Source organism: Parasteatoda tepidariorum, chromosome 1 (genome assembly GCF_043381705.1).
Source record: "Parasteatoda tepidariorum isolate YZ-2023 chromosome 1, CAS_Ptep_4.0, whole genome shotgun sequence".
Taxonomy (NCBI): domain Eukaryota; kingdom Metazoa; phylum Arthropoda; class Arachnida; order Araneae; family Theridiidae; genus Parasteatoda; species Parasteatoda tepidariorum.
Window position 1 is genome coordinate 63,585,621 of NC_092204.1, and position 19,453 is coordinate 63,605,073.

Genomic DNA, 19,453 nt, shown 5'->3' on the forward strand with positions numbered 1-19,453 from the left:
TGTGTATTTAGCTGTTTATAAAAGTCATTTATAATTTGATTTAAAGAAGGTGTTTATATACGCTCATTTAGAACATATTTAGTAATATGATTTATTCCTTTTCAAAAGAATTTTAATCAATAAAATCTTAAGAAGCTCTAAAATTTAAAATTTCTAGTTACAAACAAAATAATCTATTTTTGGAGACGAAATATTTCATAAAATTATGAGCAAAAAGAAAACAAATTGTATTTTTTCAAATAAAAAATAAATAAATAAATAAAAACATTCTTGAGATTTTGTAATTTTCTGAATCTACAAGCAAAACACAAAAATAAACATTTCAAAATTAGTTAATAAGTTTGTCGATGTAATTATTTGCGGCAACGTTAAGCTTTTATATAATATTCAATATAAAAATCGTTAACGAAAAATCAACGTTTTCATTATTTTTATTAGAATTTTCGGTTATTTAGCATCCTTTAATTTTTAAAATATTAAATTATTCGAAACGTAAATATTTAGAGTGGTAGAAATTTAAATAAGCTGTGAGTTTTTTTTACATTTAATAGATTTAATCAAAGCAAATTAAGATAAATTAAAATAAATGTAAAAGTAAAAAGCAAACAAACTAACTTTTTTCGAAAATGAAAAAAATATATTTAATTCTGATTTTTTTAACTATTTAAATCTATTTGTAAAACACAAAATAGCAATTTAATTACTAAATTAATGACATAGTTGGTACAATGTTTATTATAGATTTGAAAACAGAATTATTTTTTGTTAGCAAGATTTTTTTTATTTATAAAATAATAATAATATAATAATTATAATTATCATTGATGAAAAATTGCCATTTAATTTTATGGAATTTTTGTAATTAGTTGCTCTAATTTTATTTTTAAATGTCAAATTTTTCGAATGAAAGTATTTAGTGGCCTTCATTTAAATATTTGCTAAATTTATAAAATTTAAGGAAGTGAATCAAAGTAAAGGAAAACAAACCAAAAGTTTGAAGTATTATTTTAAGGTATACATGCTAACTGTTCCGTTTTGGTGACAAAAATCAGAATACAAATTATTTAACAATTTGTAAAAACAATGTAATTTGAAGTTAAAAGTTTTAATTCTTAAAAATACCAGTTTTTTCTCTCCATATTTCAACATTGAGGAGGGAAAGAAAGAAGAAACAAAGACTACTTACACATGTATTCCGTATGTTTCCGATTTGACTGATACCAAATCTGGGGCTAAGCAAAAGGGTTATTTCTGGATTATTGTCCTGAAAAAGGTTTTTGATAAAAAATAAATAAATAACTGTAAACATACTAATAAATATCAAAAGAATACATGTTTTTTTCCACTATGAATTCTAGAGTTCAGTAGAAGTACTTGTTAAATGACATTTTTAAAGCGTTAATATTTTGTAGCGAACTTGTTAATTTTTTAAAAAAATATAGGGATACAAGACAAAACGGTTAAGTCTCCGAATTAAAATATAAGATGGACTGTATAAAGTATTTTTAACTGTGTTTTTTTTAAATATTTATTTAAAACAATAATTTCTGGTATGCTTTGAGCAAATCCATCAATTTATTCTACCACAATCATTAAATAAGGATTTTTAATTAACATTAGTTTTGTAAATAGTTTTCTAGCGTTTCTATAACGGGTGTCCAGAAAATGACAGAACGTTTAAAAAATCAGTTTAGAGAAATAGGAGCCAAAAATATACGTTTTTCTCGAGAAATTAAGTTATTTAAAGAGGCCTCAAGTTTCAAAATTAGTATAACGTTTGTCAACAGATGGCGCTACAATCTGGAAGAACAATAAAACAGTGATTTCTACTGAATGTCGGTCCATTTTAACTGAAACATTTACGAATGAATGTCAATTTCGTTCTCAGGCTGCGCCATCTTGTTTCTGCGAAAGAAAGTTTCTTTCAAACTACATCTGTTGATGAGATTTGTAACTAATTAAGAAACTTGGCAAAATTAAAATATTTTGTTTCGTAAGCGGAAAGCAGCAAACTTTATACATTGATCTCCTTCTGATTTTTGAAATCTGTGCTTATTTTTGATACACCCGGTTCATTCTGAAACTGATTTTAAAATAAATTCACTTTAAAATACCACTTCTTTGTTGTTCTTTTTTTAACTAAGTTATTTAATTTATAATTAAGAGTAAAGATCATGATAGATGAGTGTCTTACACTTAAATTAGTAGAGAAGCACTTAGATCCATAGCTAGGTAGTTCACTAATGATTTTCAGGTAATGTAGTTTCGCTTGTAGCGCTGTCATACGTTTCTGACCTGGTGCACACAATGCCTGATTCTGCTTTAAGAAATGGCCAAGCAGTTTCCTCAACTCTTTTCGTTTCATTGTTTCTAGCAAAGAAACGGGGACAAACCTGTCGATTCCACATTCCCTCCTAGATTTTTAAAGGGGTGATAGTTACTTTTATACATAATTAATAATAAAAAATAATTCAAAGAACATATGTAATTAAGTAAATTGAAGTTAAAATATGCTTGATGTATGCATATATATATATACGATATACACCGAAGAGCCATTACATCATGACCACCCTCCATCAATAACAATGGGCTCGTCCAGGTTTTCATGGTTTCTCGCAAAGGAACAGTGTTTTCATGAGGCACATTAGGATACATAATCCTCATAGAACAATCCCTGACGTCTGTAAGCTACTTGAACATAGTCGCAGACCAGGTTCACCCATTCATGGCAGTTCTTCCTGCGGGGGATGGTGTTCACCAACAGGATAAGGCATCGTCTCATAAGGGTCGAATCATCGAGGAACATTCCAGTGACTTTCAAGTCATGTCTTGACCCCCAAATTCACCTGACCTTAATCCAATAGAGCATTTGTAGCCCTACTTGGAAAACCAAATTCGTGCTGCCACGCTACCCCCTCGCAATGTGAGGGAATTGCAGGACCAGTTGGTGAGCGCTTGGTACCAGATACCTCAGACTACCTATCAGCACCTTGTGGAATCAATGTCACGGCGGGTGCTAGCGGTTTTGAGGGCTAAAGGTGGTCATAACGTAATGGCTCTTCGGTGTACATATGATTAAAAAACAACATATACAATACAATCTACAATAATGGAAGAGACACTTTCAGTTTTTGGCATTTTGCTTACATTTCTCAAGAAATGCTTGAAATATTATTTTGTAACTTTAGAAGAGTTTAGTTCATGCTATTTTTCATACTTAGCTATAAGATTTAAAGCTTACAGAGGTTCGGGAGACCAATAATAAATTACGAAAGAAAACAAGCCTTTTTGAACACTCTATGCCAGAAAATTAAGCAATAAGCTTGCAACTTGTATCTTCTACTTTAGTTGTTATTTTCAATAACTTCATTAAGTTTCGTCAACCTAGAGTAAATATTTATGGAGATATGAACATTTTTGTAAAACAATTAATTTCACGCGGCTGAAACCGGTTTGCACCTGTTTACGTTCGTGTATCAACTGGTTAACATTATAATGCAATATGTTAAAAATAAATACAAATAAGAAATATGTAAAAAAAACTTCCGAATAAAAGCCCATTGCATGTATGTTTAAATATAAAAGTATTGCACATAAACTCGTGCAAAACATGTAATTATTAAAAAACTACACAGTGTCTAATAATTTGGTCGATTTATTATTATATACTAATACTTTACCTGATATAATAAATATTCTATATTTTTATAATATATCGTCTAATTTATCCAATCGTTGAATTTATATAAAATTTCGTCTAATTTAATGCATTGATAAACTTGCGTAAACATGTGCAAACCTGTTTCAGTCGCGTAAAAATAATAAAGTTGTATAGTATAGAAGTAAGATTTTACATAAAATCTTATAGTGCGTCTAATAATTTGGTCAGGGACTGCGATGTTTTAAATAGTTGGTGCAATAAAGTACAGAATACCATAACCAATGACTTACTCGACATTTTTAACTGTAATTTTTCCCTGCATTCCATTACTAAGGCAATGTTGTTGAATATTGAGAGCAGTGAGACGCAAAGCGATGTCGTACTTCAGTTCTGGAGTAAATCTTTCTTCCACGACATCATTGCAACACTGGAAGGAAAAACATCTCATCACTGAAAAATTCTATACGATTCAAATACAGCAGTTAAATTAGGATCTAATTCTTCCTGTATGATTACGGTCTGAATTCATTTATACAAATATTTGCTTAAAATTGGACCACTTAAATTTAAAACATCACAAATTGAAATTATATAATTGTAAATTTCTTACTACAATTACTTCAGTAAGTTTTAATGTTTAAACAAAATACTGAGCGATTATTTGAGAGATAATCACTGGGCATCTGGCATGCAACATGGAACCAAGGTGATTGCTGACCACTCGACACAAAACTATGGATCTTAAATACTAAAACACTTCAAGCTGCACTATTTGTGATGGTTAGAGAATATTTTTCTAGCTTGTTTTAAGATCTTTATTTAGTATTCATGGTAGTCTGTATAAAATATCAAACCAATAATAACCAACAATAATGTGAAATACTGAAAATACGATTTTGAATACGATTTTCAATTGTTACCAGACCACAACAAGTAGAATTTATCGCCATATTATCGTGACCGGGAATTTATTGTAAACAAATTTACGATCACTTTCCGATTAACTTGATTTCTCCATTGTTCACTGGAGCTCTGTGTTGAATGGCAATACAAGTTTTGACCGTTTCGTAATTGCTACAAGCAAAACCAAAAAGTATTCTCTCCTCTTTTGAAAATGATGTGCTTTATGTTTTTCGCATTAAAACTGACAAAATTTTTTAGTCAACTGAAAAAAAGCACAGTTTTTAAAATTATGTATTAATTATATTTATTATTTATGCCAACCGGCCTGTGTATGGATCAGGGAACTGGCCCTGCAACAGAAAGGTTCTGGGTTCGAATCCCGGGCAAGCCATGAATGTTCTTTCATTATCTGTACTATCTGTTCTTACTGGGAGAGCAACGTTGGCCCACTCAATATGGTGCCCCTGAAAGAGTGGCCAACAAATCTGCTCTTCAGAAGCCTGTATGTCAAAAGGTCATTCTCTAGGTGGGCAATGGAATTTTTTTTTATTTATTGGAAATAATTTTAAACCTACCTGCGTAGTTTTAGGTCTTCGGTGACTGCGTGTAACAAACGATCACCAAAGGTATAATTTATTTGAACTATAACCCATCTTTGACGTACTCTCCGAAGCACTAAGATTTTTGATGCGTTTAAAGAGTATTAGAAAAGAAAAATAGAACTTTGAAATGGAAGACTATCATTTGTGAAAGATACCTGGTGCCATTAATGGAAGAATGCTTCCACATGAGAGAATTCTCATCGTTCATTCGGTGACATTGCAAAAAGAAACCCGATTTATCTCGTCTCTTTCCAACTATTCGACTTTAAAGTACAATAATATGAACCCTCTCCTGCTAGAGACTTTATGTTTCCGCGGAGTAAGCACGTTGAAAATGTATTAAACTGTGACTTTGCTCAGTTAAGAAAGTTAATTTTGAGATAAGATTAAGTTTGTAAAAGGAAGTAATAAAAGTAAGAATATATTCGTTCTCGAAATGGCTAATTTTTATGCTTATTCGGGTACAGGGGTTGGATAAAATTATGGAAACACTTCTATACTCGCTAGAAACTTTTAAAACTTCAAACGAGATTTAAATCGAATTTTTTAAATATGTTATCAAATACGATTCAAAACAAAACTGTGATTTTTTTCTGCGCCTGCGCAGTATAAAACGATTACATTTAAATGCTCATACCTTCAGCAGTTTATAAAGAATTCTTTTCAAATTACAAATTATAACATTTTTGTTATTAATTAAAAATTACTCTAAAAATTTTGCTTAATTTTATTGAATAATTCTGCAGTTATAGTAAGAAAACGTAAGGCAAAAAATTAGTTCTTTTTTTGTAAAAATGCCCATATCTTAATGAATATTCATGCAAGGTTTACGAAATTTTGTGCAGTTATCGCAAATAATAACCAAAGCAAGTGATACTCAAGTTTCATGTTAATAGCTATATTTTTTTCAGCTTAGGGTGTTTAAAAGCACTTTTTTTTTGCAATTTATTCCTAAACTTCAAGTCGCTAAAAACTTTAAAGATATGTATGAGAAATCGCATGATGTAAACACTTCTAAAGGTATAGAATTGATTTCTAAATATTTTTAAAGAAATATGAAGAAATGAGTCAGAATTGAAGGCCCGTACTCTTTACAGAATAATTGCGATTAGATTCAGGAAAAGATTAATATATTTAGATTGGTATATCTAAATGTACATAATTGATTATAGTATATCTTAATGGATTTGAGATATCTTAATGGATTCTATTTTGAGATATACTATATCTCAGGATTATAGTATATCTCAAAATAGAAATTTTGAGCAAAATCAGTTGAATAGTTCCTAAGAAATCGAATTTGAAAAATCAACTAATAATAATAGATAATAATCACTCTTTTTCCGATTTCTAATTTAATGTTAAAGATTATTTCAAATTATTAGATATCAAATATGTGAAAAAAACCCTCTAGAATATATATGAATCCGATCTTTAATATTTAACAGTTAACATTTAAAAAAAAACTATATTTGCTCGTACATAGTTAATTTTCTTTGTGTAGAAAATGAGTTTATTTAAAGCAATGTTTTTTTTACATCGAACAAAAGAAGCCACTGTGATTGTAATTAGCTATATCAAGCCTATGTCTACCCTTTTAAAAATTTACTTACTACTGTCTGCCTCATTAACATTTCATATACGCAATTTTCAAATTGATTAGTTCGCAAGCCTAAAAATTTCAAAAAAGCAATCTTTTCATTAATTAGAAATTATACTTTTGCAAACACTATTTTTACTACTTTTTTGAAAATCTACATTAGGCAAATGCGATACCTTCTAGAGTTAATGAGCAAGATGTTTTCAATTATGCTTACTTTCTGTTTTAATTAATATTTAATAAAGAAGCTTTTACGGTTGAGCTTTTTATAGTTTAGTTTCTATTTAGTTTACGATCAGCGTTTCGTTGAAACAGTTAAACAAAAGACTCGATTTGAAAATTTAATTTATTTTACCATTTTTAGATTTTAAAATATATTTAAGCTGAAAGAGTACTTATGTGCAAAGCTCCTGATTTTTTTTTCTTTAGGAAAGGGGAGATATATTTTTTCTGTTTATAAAAAATGTGATAACTATTATAAATTTAAGCCTTTTTTATTTTTTGGATCATAGTTCAGCACCTGAAAGTTATTATTTTATTTTTGGAGAGAGACTAAAATGTTTTCCCGCTTCCTTAACAACTATTAATGATTAATTAGCTGCTTATAATTCTTTGTTTTTTTTTATTTATTTTGTGATATTAGTTTATGACGCCTTGAAAATAATTGTTCTTTGAGAAGGGTAGAAAATAGTTTTTAGTTTATTTGTTAACTATCAAAGACTATTTTAACGTCTACTTTTTGGTTTTGTTAAGCGTATATTATCATTGAAACGTAACTTGCAGACATATTCTTGATACAATTTGAGTAGAAGATTTATCAAAATATAAGTGTCTAATCTAAAGCTTTGTAATTATAGTATAAATTAATAAGAAAATAAAGAAGTATTTCAGGGAAAAAAACATTGACCATAGTTTGAAAATAAATATTTGAGAGAGTTTACATTATAGAATTTCTAGTTTTTTTTCAAAAATAACTAGCAAATCTATTGATTTTAGCATATTCTTAGAAAAATTGGGTCAATGATAAAGCATTAAATCGGTAACTTAAACCGTAATATAGAACAAATTTGTTTAAGAAAATTAGGCGTAAATTTAACTCCTGAATCTCGATCATTCAAGTTTCACTAGACCAACGGGCTATTGAATTTAAAAAGGGGAATATTATTGTTCAATTTAGCGTTAATCAGGTTAAAGCAAATTTGAATGACAGTATATGTACTTCAAAATTTTTTAAGGGTGGTTCAAAACTTCTTGGTACATGATTTTGATATGCTTTGAAATATTTTTGCTTTATAACAGCTATTGAAGCACGTTGAGCATCGGTAATTTTAACAGTAATTTAGAGCAAATTTAAAAAAAATAAGGCGTAAATTGAACGACTAAATCTCGACAGTTCAAGTTTCATCCTACCAACGGGTTATTAAATTTAAAAAGTGCGATAGCATTGTTCAATTAGGAATCATAATAAGAAAAAATCAAATTTGAATGACAGTTTAATTAAACATACTTCAGAATTTTTAAGAGTGGTTTAAAACTTCCGGTACTAAATACTCGGTACCGGGTCTTGATACTAAGAGCAGGGTCTGGGTAATGAATCTTTTACCGGGTAATTGCCAGATGCACGTCTAATACATGATTTTGGTGTGCTTTTTTATGGTTTAAAACAGCGTTTCGTTTTTGGTTTACAACATATATTAGTTTTTTAAAATTTGATTATAACAGTGTTTGAAGCGAGTTGAAATATAATATCGTGCACGTGCAAATTTTGTCCAACCTAAGTATGTCATGCTTAACCAAATTATGGAGCAAATAAAACCGTAATAAATTCGAGTATAGAGTACTATAGTTCAGTAAAGACTCAATTTAACACCTAACGTAGATTTCAGTAAATTCGTAATTATGATTGAAAGTTAAACGATTTTTTTCCTTGAGTAGGGGAGAGTGTGTTCAATTGTAACAGGGTACGATTGTAACAGAGCAAAAATTTCGAGTGTCGGGTTCTAGATTTGGTTCCTAGGTGGCGCACAAGGTGTATTTAATAAATCTACATGTACACCCCTGATGGCAACCATTTTTATGTACTTTTGAAAGAGTTACATCACAAAAGATATTTTCACGCCACGCAAGTACTTTTTTTGGTATTAGAATATTATATTGTAACAAAGTAATTTTGTTTAAACAAATAAAAATTAGTAACCGAATATGTAAGTGGACACTTTAATTAACATTTCAATAAAAAAAAGATTAGTTTTGCTAATTAACTAGCATTGTTTTTAACAAATGAAGCTGAAATGGCGTCTTGGGGACAATTGTAACAATAAGTAAAGGGACGATTGTAACAGCTGAAAATAAATAATCTTATGTTTACAAACCATTACTTAACTCTTTAAGAACCACCAATAGTTTCCTATATCATTTATATTATGTTGCATGTGCATTATTTTATTTGTCACCTTTCACAGCATAAATTAAAATTTTTAACCCCTTAAAGTTAAAAGTTTAACCCTTTAGGTCTCTGCTCATTATTATTTTTACTCCTAAAATATCACTACTATTTTGATCAATAAAAAAATATATCACAACTATGATAATATGTATAATTAACTATGTTTTAGTTGAATTTATGAACTGTTACAATTGACCCCGTAAGTGGGGACAATTGTAACAAGTGCACGACTGTCAAAAATTGTTAATAACTGATATAATAACATTTAAAATAAGGTATTTATTTTTTTTTCTAGTAGAGGATAGTCTACTTTACTCGTCTGTCAATAAATACTAATAATATATTGAAATTTTTGTCAGTTAAAAATAGTTAAGTAAAAAATGTTACAATTGACCCCACTCTCCCCTATAGATATCGCTAGTTTCAAAATAATGATTTTCGAGTTACAAGTTTTTAGAGGTTAAAGCGTTTTTCCCCAAATATTTAAATGGATTGTTTGATAACTTTAACTCATATTGCTTCATACTGTTGACAAATTTTTAATAATTACTTTTTTTAAATACTTACAAAAAATGTATTTTTTTGTGAAATCTGTACAATAGGAAGAGAACCAGCAAAGATAATTCAAAATTTGAATAAATACGTAAAATCCCTAGCAACGTAGTTTTAATTAGACATGAATCTGGCAATTACCCGGTAAAAAATTCATTACCCAGACCCTGTTCTTAGTATCAAGAACCGGTACAGAGTATTTAGTACCGGATAACACACATTAATGATCGATGCAACTATTTTCAGATTTATAATAACCGTCAAAACTACTCACAAAAATAATTTTAGTTCCAGAAATTCACGTATTTTATTAGTATCTTAGTAATCAAGCTGAAATATCTGGTTTAGGAGTGGCAACTTTAATTCTTGTGCAAAATTTTAATTCAGCAAAAACTTGAAGAACATAGAAAACCATGCTTTACCAGTTTGGATAGCAATGTCAGATGCGTAAATAGAGAACAGTATAAAATTGTACCTTTTGTATATAAAACTCCTATAACTTCTAAACTATTAGTTACACGATCTCGAAATTGGCCTCATTTAATTCAGTTTTGAAAAACTACATTGGAAACAATACTTCATATGTCTAAATAGCATAATGTAACTTTCTCCCTCCATTTCCCTTCCCTGTCAAAACAAGACGAGTGAGTATTTGAAACTTTTGACCATTTACTATGAGGAGGGTACTTAGCAGTTTGCCGCAAGCGTGAATTTTTTCGGGTTTAAATTTTTTAATTATTTTTACTGTACTATTTGTGATTTTAGAAAGCCATGCAATAATAAATAAAACTATTCTTTTGTCAGTTGCAGTTCTAAGTAATTTAGTAAAATACTTCGTAGTCTCATCAAATATTTAAAAACTTTAAATAACCGTCATCTCATTTAATCATATAATTTCTGGAAAAAATATCAATTCATAAGCCACCGAATTTGTTTGAGATTTATAAAAATGTTTGTTGACAAGAAAGATGCGTATCAAATTTAACATTTGTAAACAAGCTTTGAATGTAAAAAAGTCATTTTCCTACTATCGTCAGAAAAGTGAAAATATATGCAGTCATTTTTCATAAAATATTCATAAAAAAAATACAGACAAATATAAAATGTCTAGTTTGTAGTTAAAGAAAATCAAAAGAAGCGCTTTTACATTAAGAGAAGACAGTTGCGAATGCATGAAAATAAACAGAAAAAAAGTTTGAATTCAAAATAAAAGCATTTTTTTTCGTTACATTGAACAAATGTAAATTGAAAATAAAAATATTTTTATGAATATTTTATATCCATCTCTTTGATCTTCATTCCATTTATATTTTTTGCACTTTTATATTTTTACTTTGAATTTAGTGGTTTCGTGAAATCGCTTATTTAAGTATATTTTCAATGCCATGACGCGTGGGTGTTTTAAAATTATATTCATAGCAAACTAATGAAGATGGAAGCTGCCTTTCTGTAGGATTTTAAAAATAATTTTTAAAACATTAGACCTAAACATGAATATTTTATAGGAATATTTATTAAAGATAAGGATATCGATGCACTCATATCTGGGTTTAGAATTTTTATAGGAAAAGGGTTGTTCTTAAATAATAGTAATTGTGATTTCCCCTCCAACTTAAATAGTTTAACTATTTTAAAAGGGGCAGGATAACCTGGTTGATAGGGTGTTGGGTCCATGTCTAAGAGGTCATGAGTTCGATCCCCGACAGCTGAAGCCACCCTGTATACAAAATGTTGACTTGTGTACGCTAAATTTGTCGGGGTCACAAAATTAGTCAAGCTCCAATAACAAATCAATACCCTTGGGGGTACTGGATCGGGGATTGATCGTGCTCTGGTTCAAATCACAATTAAGATCTGGGGATGAACGATGTATGAATGTGTCCTCCCTGTAAAACGGGCTGTGACATACGTGTGTGACAAAAGTTGCAATTCTTGGCCATAGATGGCGCCTCTGGAAAACAAAAAGAAGCGCACCTTCCTGCCTTAGTGGCATATGACAACAATTATTTTAAAATTTGCTCGTTCAACATAAAAGAAGTCACTGTTCATGAATATATAGCAACAATTCAGTTTTTGGTAACACTGCATTGTTAATGAGTCTATATGGTTTGTATTTAGTTGTGAGTATATATTTTTTTCTACTTTCTAGAACTTATCTAAAATTTTACTTAGGATTCTGAATTTTTTCAAGAGTTAAACAAAAGCACAGCCATTATTTAAAATAAACCACTTTTGTAAAACAACGCAAAGAACTTTTAAAATTTTATTTTTTTCAGAGATGAAATTTGAAGACAAAAAAAGATGATGTCTTGTGCTTATGATAAAAGTCATAAGAAGTATGATATTGATTTGAAACAACTTTTTTAGCCTGTCAAATAAGTTCTTTTCAAAACTGTTCTACTTCAAGAAAATTGAAATATGTAGTCTTCTTTAAATTTAAAAAAAAAAAAAAAAAACACACACACACACACACAATATTTTGAAATTATTTGAAAAGAAGTTATTTTGACACTCAAAAAATATAAAATATTTATCAATATTCAAGTGTGAATGAATTCATCAATTTAAGCAACATGCTATACTTAAATAAATTATCTAGTTATAATTTATTAGGTTTATTAGAAAATGACGGCCAGGAGAAAAAAAAATAACTAAGAAAAATAGATTTAAAGACAAAACGCTGATAAAATACTTAAATTTACAGACGGTTTAAAAAATGGGTACCTTATTTTCAGATTTTAGAATGAAAATTAAGTATATAAAATTCTGTTTCCAAAACTAAAGCATTATAAATTTCAACTGTAGGGGGGAGAGTGGGGTCAATTGTAACAGGGCAAAAATTTCGAGTGTCGGGTTCTAGAATTGGTTCCTAGGTGGCACACAAGGTGTATTTAATAAATCTACGTGTACACTCCTGCTGGCAACCATTTTTATGTACTTTTGAAAGAGTTACATCACAAAAGATATTTTCACGCTATGTAAGTACTCTTTTTGGTATTAGAATATTATATTGCAACAAAGTAATTTTGTTTAAACAACTAAAATTTATTAACCGAATATGTAATTGGACACCTTAATTAGCATTTCAATAAAAAAAATTGCTTTGTTAATTAACTAGCATTGTTTTTAACAAATGAAGCTGAAATGGCGTCTTGGGGACGATTGTAACAATAAGTAAAGGGATGATTGTAACAGCTGAAAATAAATAATCTTATGTTTACAAACCATTACTTAACTCTTTAAGAACCACCAATAGTTTCCTATATCATTTATATTATGTTGCATGTGCATTATTTTATTTGTCACCTTTCACAGCATAAATTAAAATTTTTAACCCCTTAAAGTTAAAAGTTTAACCCTTTAGGTCTCTGCTCATTATTATTTTTACTCCTAAAATATCACTACTATTTTGATCAATAAAAAAATATATCACAACTATGATAATATGTATAATTAACTATGTTTTAGTTGAATTTATGAACTGTTACAATTGACCCCGTAAGTGGGGACAATTGTAACAAGTGCACGACTGTCAAAAATTGTTAATAACTAATATAATAACATTTAAAATAAGGTATTTATTTTTTTTCTAGTAGAGGATAGTCTACTTTACTCGTCTGTCAATTAATACTAATAATATATTGGATTTTTTGTTAGTTAAAAATAGTTTAGTAAGAAATGTTACAATTGACCCCACTCTCCCCTATTGGTTAAATTATTACCATATGTCTGTTATTTCAAATAATTTTACGACTTAAGGGAAAATCAATAATTCGTTATATTTGAAATGCTTTAAAGACAATTTTTTATGATTTTTTAAGTATTTAGTAGTTACTATTGAAAATCGTAGGATCAGTTGCTTATTTTAAGGTTTCGATTCGGGATGACATTGGATCAATATATTTTTATTTATACAGTTTTTTTTATCTATACTAAAAGTAGGATAAAGGACTCTCTGTTATTATTTATAGAACAGAATTATGTTTAACAAACCTAATTCAGTGCATTTTTGACACATATAAAAGCTTAGTACAATTGTACTGTTGTACAAATCAAGATTTTTTCTAGGTATGTACTCGAAGATAAAAAAGATAACACCCCGAATAATTTTGTTTTTATGATCACGCATTTAAAAACAATCTTAATCGTTCAAAAGTTGAAATCAAATAAGTGAATTAATTAGTGCTTAATTATGAATTAAATTACGGATTAAGATACAAAAACGTACTTTCTTTGGCATCGGATTTTTGATTTTTGATTATCAAAGTATGGGGAGGGGGAACCGCAATCTAAAAAATGTGTCTCAAATAGTGTGGTATCAGGATAGCTGTCGAAAGTATGGGACCCTTGATTTTAATTTCACTTTTTGTGTTTTTTGCCATATCTTGGAAACTTTTAAAGCAAATCAATGAAATTTTGCTCAGAATTTAGAAACTCTTTAATAGACAATTTCGTAAATTTTTTTTTAATAATTATTTTTTTAAAATTATTTCATTTAATAAAAGTATAAACATTACATTTTAGGGTATGATACAAAATATTTTAAATCCCTTAAAACTGTGCAATTTGAAATGAAAAAAAAAATAAAGAATTTGAACAAAATTAGACAAATAATTTCTGAGTTATAAAATTTCGAAAAAAGTCGTATTTTTGAATTTTTTTTTCTCAAGTAATAACTTGGAAAGTACTGGTACATAATATAAAAGTTCTCAACTTTTGGCTCCCGAAATCATATCTATCACGTTAGGATAGTTTCAAGAAATAATGGTCACTTACCTGCAAATAAAGATACTCAAAAGCTACTGCATCCTTCTGTAATAAATCATACGCATCTCTAGGAACAAAAGTAACTCGGAATACACAGCGTAAGTGATGTGCTCCGGGTTTGGCTGCAATCTAAAATAACATAAATATTATATTTTTGTTGAAATGTTTAACAAGATAACATAAATGTTATATTTTTGTTGAAATATTTAACAAAATAACATAAATTTTATATTTTTGTTGAAATATTTAACAAAATAACAAAAATATTATATTTTTGGTGAAATGTTTAACATTGTTTACCAAGAGAATCATTTAAATTCTCACCTTCGCGAGTGTGTCTTTAGGATCCAAAATTGTCAACCTATTCCGGCGAGTGATCTTAACATGCTCAGTAGCTAAACTAAAATGGTCGACACAACTGATGGAGAGTTTTTCTTGCAGAGATTTCAGTACATCCTGTAAGAGTTAAAGTTGAATATTAAAGGAATGCAATTTAAAATAAAATGGTTGAGAATAATTTGATTACTACTCCGAGAATAAGAAAACTGCAAGAATAGGGTAAAATTTACCGTGTTTCTGGCGCTATGGGTACGCTAAAAAGATCGGTACTGCCGAAGCGCTTCTTTTATGATTTTGGTAAATTTAGCAACATAATGTGATTTTTATAATTTGTGATAAATTTTTTTTTAATTTGGTAAATTTGGTAAAATAATAAAATTTGGTAAATGTAGTAAAATTTATTAATTTTATCATGATATCTTAGAGCATGGTATAATAACTATTTTTTTGGTTAAGTTTAACTTTCAGTTTTGTATTTTTTGCTAAATGTGTGGTAACAAAAACTATAATTTTAAAAACCAATTTTATTTGTAAAAAAACAACAACATAAATATCACCACTGTGCAGTACAGTAATTTTATAAGAATTTTTTTTTCTCTGCCATAGAATTTTTGAAGTACTTTAATTCCAATTTAATATATTGTTTTCTATTTTAAATCGTTGTTATTTTTTAGCTTTCATAAATTTAGCATTACGAGGGGGAGTGGTTCTTATTTATCTTATCGTGAATACGTTGCTTAATTTTATAAGTTTCATTACGTGCTGAAATAAATCAGGTTTGTTTGTGCTGCAAATAAAGTTAAAATAACGTGAAAAGAGTACAAATAAGTTCACATAAACAGCAGACATATGATCATTTGGATGCATTAATAAAGCATATTGTTCTGTGTTAAAACACAGAATGAACTCAGAAAAAAACATAGGTAATTATAAACATTTTGCTGTAAGGAAGACAGAGTATTCGTCTCTTTGAGGAATCGACCAAGATCGTCAAGAACAGCTGGAGTTGAGAGATAAACAGACGCTACATTATCTCTCAGGTGTTGTTGACAATCTTGTTTCTTATTATACAATTTTCTTTTTCCTTACTGCGAATTTTTTACAATTTCACCTGCATTTTTGCATTTTGCGAATTCATTCTGTGTTTTAACTCTGGTGGTTCAGTATTGTATAGTTATGATCATTTATCTATTTATGTGAACTTATTTACGATCTTTTCAAGTTGTTTTAAACTTGTGAATTACAAGTAGTTGGTTCTTGCTACCAGAGTTACTTTTTGCTTGAAATGGTTTGTCTATTTTTTTCTTGTTCTCTCGCATGCGTTTTTCGAAGTTTTCAGAAAAATTGATGACAATAATCCCAACACTAATTCCAAATGCATTCATTATTTTGATTGTTGTATTTAAAAGAAATTAAATACTTCTAACTTGGTAATTATGCTTGTGTGCGGCAAAGCATAATTACTTAGCAAAAATTTAAGAAAATATGTAAATTTATGCGTCTTTCTTATAAAAAACTTTTATAATATCAAATATTTATGTATTTTTCATTCCATGTGAAAATGCTCTTAACTTGTAGCGTATCTACCACTACAAAATTACAACTATAATACACTAGTATATAAGACATGTTAACTCAACTCTATGTCGGGGTACCTTTTCATAGATGAAGGTTGACATGGTCTATAGCTCTATAACTACTATCACCACTTTGATGACCTTCGGACGTGACTTTGACGGTAACTCCCACTTCGATATGAAAACGCCTACTTCGATGGATGGACCACATTGAACAGTTGACTTGCTACTTGTGACTGCGACATTATCCACCTCCTCGCACTGTTGCTACTCAGTCTCGTCTTGATCATGCACAACGTCGGCTTGCATACACTCGACTGCTAACGGCGACACAGGAGCGACTACGACCGTGAAGTTAATACACCTCTCACATTCAGCACTCAAAAAGTACGGTGATCTTAATACAGCTCTCCTGGCTTCTCACAAAACAGCATCGTATCCGTTCATCGAATTCTATCACAACTATAATTCTGGTGGGGGAGTACTGTAGCGTATCTACCACTACAATACACTAGTATATAAGACATGTTAACTCGACTCTATGTCGGGGTACCCTTTCATAGATGAAGGTTGTCATGGTTATAGAGTAATAACTCTATAACTACTATAATCATAAACTGGAGCAGTTAGTCATTTGTTTTTTAATATTTGCATTATTAAATCTAACCTTCAATCAACGTGTTTTGGATAAAATTTCACATCAATGAGCTTCACAATTCGGATCTTTCCATTGGTGTCTAATAGGAATTAAATAAAAAACTGCGCCAAGGAAAATCAGGAGGACAAAGTTATATATTTTTATATTCTATTTAAAGTTTTGCTACTTTTTTAAACAATGTTAATCCTTTTTTCACTATTTCATAAGTGCTTATTAACAATGGAATATAAAATCTGATTGATAATCAGATTTAATTTTCATTTAAATCCAATTAAAAGAATTGAACGAATATTTTATGGAATAAAATATGGAGAATAACTACGGAATAAAACGTAGAGAAAGGTTGTTACCTGTATTGTTGTAGTACTGTCGTACTTGAATGATTTTGTTTGACCATTTTCTAAAAATACTTTTAGCACATTTGGCAGGAAAGGAACATATGAGTCATTTGGAGATGGCTGTAAAACAAGAATGGGTTAATACTAACATATAGGACTTGTTTTGACATTATAAAGCTCAATTTGGTTTTAACTGAATCAATTAACTAAAATATGAATTAAGTTCTTCATCAAAAAAGATTATTTAAAATTTTTATTAAAGTTTTGTTTTCTACTGGTAATGAAACTTAAAACGAATGAAGTTATAAAAGAATTTTTAGAATATTTTGATGATACTGCATTTTAGTTTTCTCCATCTCTAGATCATTAAATTTAATAATGTAACGCGAATGATATTTAATGATTAATACAAGTAGTAGAATTAAATTTTTTACCAGTTTAATGAAAAATGTAACGGTAAACTCCCATTTAACTGGGATTGTATTGTTTGGGATGTAGAATGTGACGGGTGCCAGCACACCATTCTCAAAATCAGGCGAATGCGGAATAAAATAAAGTTTAAGAAAAAAGAAACGAAAACAAAATAAAAATTAATAAAAAAATACGCGAAATTATTCTTGATTAAAAAACTTCATTGGCTTCAAAAATACGTAGGTGGAAATAAAAGTAAACATGTTTCAAGAGCTCATAAAATTGGTGAACATTCTCCATACTTGCCTGTTGTTTATTTTTACTCATGTCTTCAAAATGGATTTTTTGAGTGTTGATTTTTACTTCCATCTGCATATTTTTGAAGTCAATGAAGTTACTTAATCAAATAATATCTAACCTCTTCAGTTTCTTGGGATTATTTATTTAACAATAAATGTTTATTTACTTAGTTTAAGTAATGATATTTTTAAAAAATATATCTGAGATTTAAATATATTTCAGTCTCGAACTCTTACGATTCGATGTTTTTTATTTAATGTTTTAAATATTTCAATTTTAAGAAAGCGTGTGCCGTTGTGGACACACTTCAAATTCTAATAGAAAGCATCATTCATGCTTTTTTTCTTTTCATAATCGTATGTTTGTGAAATAAACTATGAGAGAAATCATCCATTAACAGTCATTCAAATCTTATCAATACAGTACCAGCATTTTGTTTAAATTATACCAGAAAGCAAGGTAGTTTATAAGGTCTATTACCATTTTATTTTGCTAAAAGACATTTCAATCGAAATTTCAAAATTTACGAAAATTGGTGCGTTCTGAGGAATAATCTGATCATTATCGGAGGTTTAATCGTGATTCTTAATAAATGAGGGAGATAATGAGCTGAAAACATTTTTTCAATTAAGTTTTCAGCTTTGTATCTTTACTAAATGTGTAGAACTGTAATTCTGAAAAATAAGAATGTTCTATAAGCAGTTACCATAACAAACAGAAAAATTATCCAATCAATGACTTCAATAAGGTAAATATTGGTGTTTATTGCCACACTGTAAAAATTTCTGGATCAGATTACAATATAAAGTATCGGCACTTTGGGTGCACCATCCGTAAAATCCATTTTTATCGTAAAATATTATACCATAATTTTTACAATAATATTTATTTAATTGAAAGAGCAGTGATTTCAAGGTAATTATTTAATTTATGGTATATCAAATACTTTGTTCCGTAACATGCTGCGGCAAAAGTGAATTTTACGTATCGGTATTCTGAGTGCAGGTACTTTTTACAGTGATTTGATCCGAAATTTATATGTATTTGTTATCAAAATATATTTATATGTTATACATGATATAACTATGCATTATTTCCAGAATGAAAAAAATAGAAACTTACAGAATATAGAGGGGATCCATTAATGACAACACCTTCCGAAAATCGTACTCGATTTGGATTATTTTTCAGTTTGGCCTTTTTTGCAGCTGTGAGCAAGGCCGACTTCCTTGTTGTCTGAAAAAGTCAATGCTTCATATTTATTTTAAGCATTACATTATCAAAATAGGCATATAG

At 29.0% G+C, this 19,453-nt stretch overlaps 1 protein-coding gene across 4 annotated transcripts in view; it reads right to left on the reverse strand.

Annotated features, from left to right (window-relative positions):
* Window positions 1-19,453, reverse strand: part of LOC107455815 (FERM and PDZ domain-containing protein 4) — a 404,769-nt gene that overhangs the window by 15,206 nt on the left and 370,110 nt on the right. For all 4 annotated transcript variants that reach the window (XM_016073529.3, XM_071181347.1, XM_043047119.2 and 1 more), the window contains 7 exons: window positions 19,280-19,393; window positions 17,459-17,566; window positions 14,859-14,990; window positions 14,544-14,663; window positions 3,955-4,091; window positions 2,195-2,414; window positions 1,187-1,264 (listed from right to left, as the gene is read on the reverse strand). In XM_016073529.3, coding sequence (XP_015929015.1) covers window positions 1,187-1,264; window positions 2,195-2,414; window positions 3,955-4,091; window positions 14,544-14,663; window positions 14,859-14,990; window positions 17,459-17,566; window positions 19,280-19,393 — 909 coding nt within the window. The remainder of the gene's footprint in view (window positions 1-1,186; window positions 1,265-2,194; window positions 2,415-3,954; window positions 4,092-14,543; window positions 14,664-14,858; window positions 14,991-17,458; window positions 17,567-19,279; window positions 19,394-19,453) is intronic.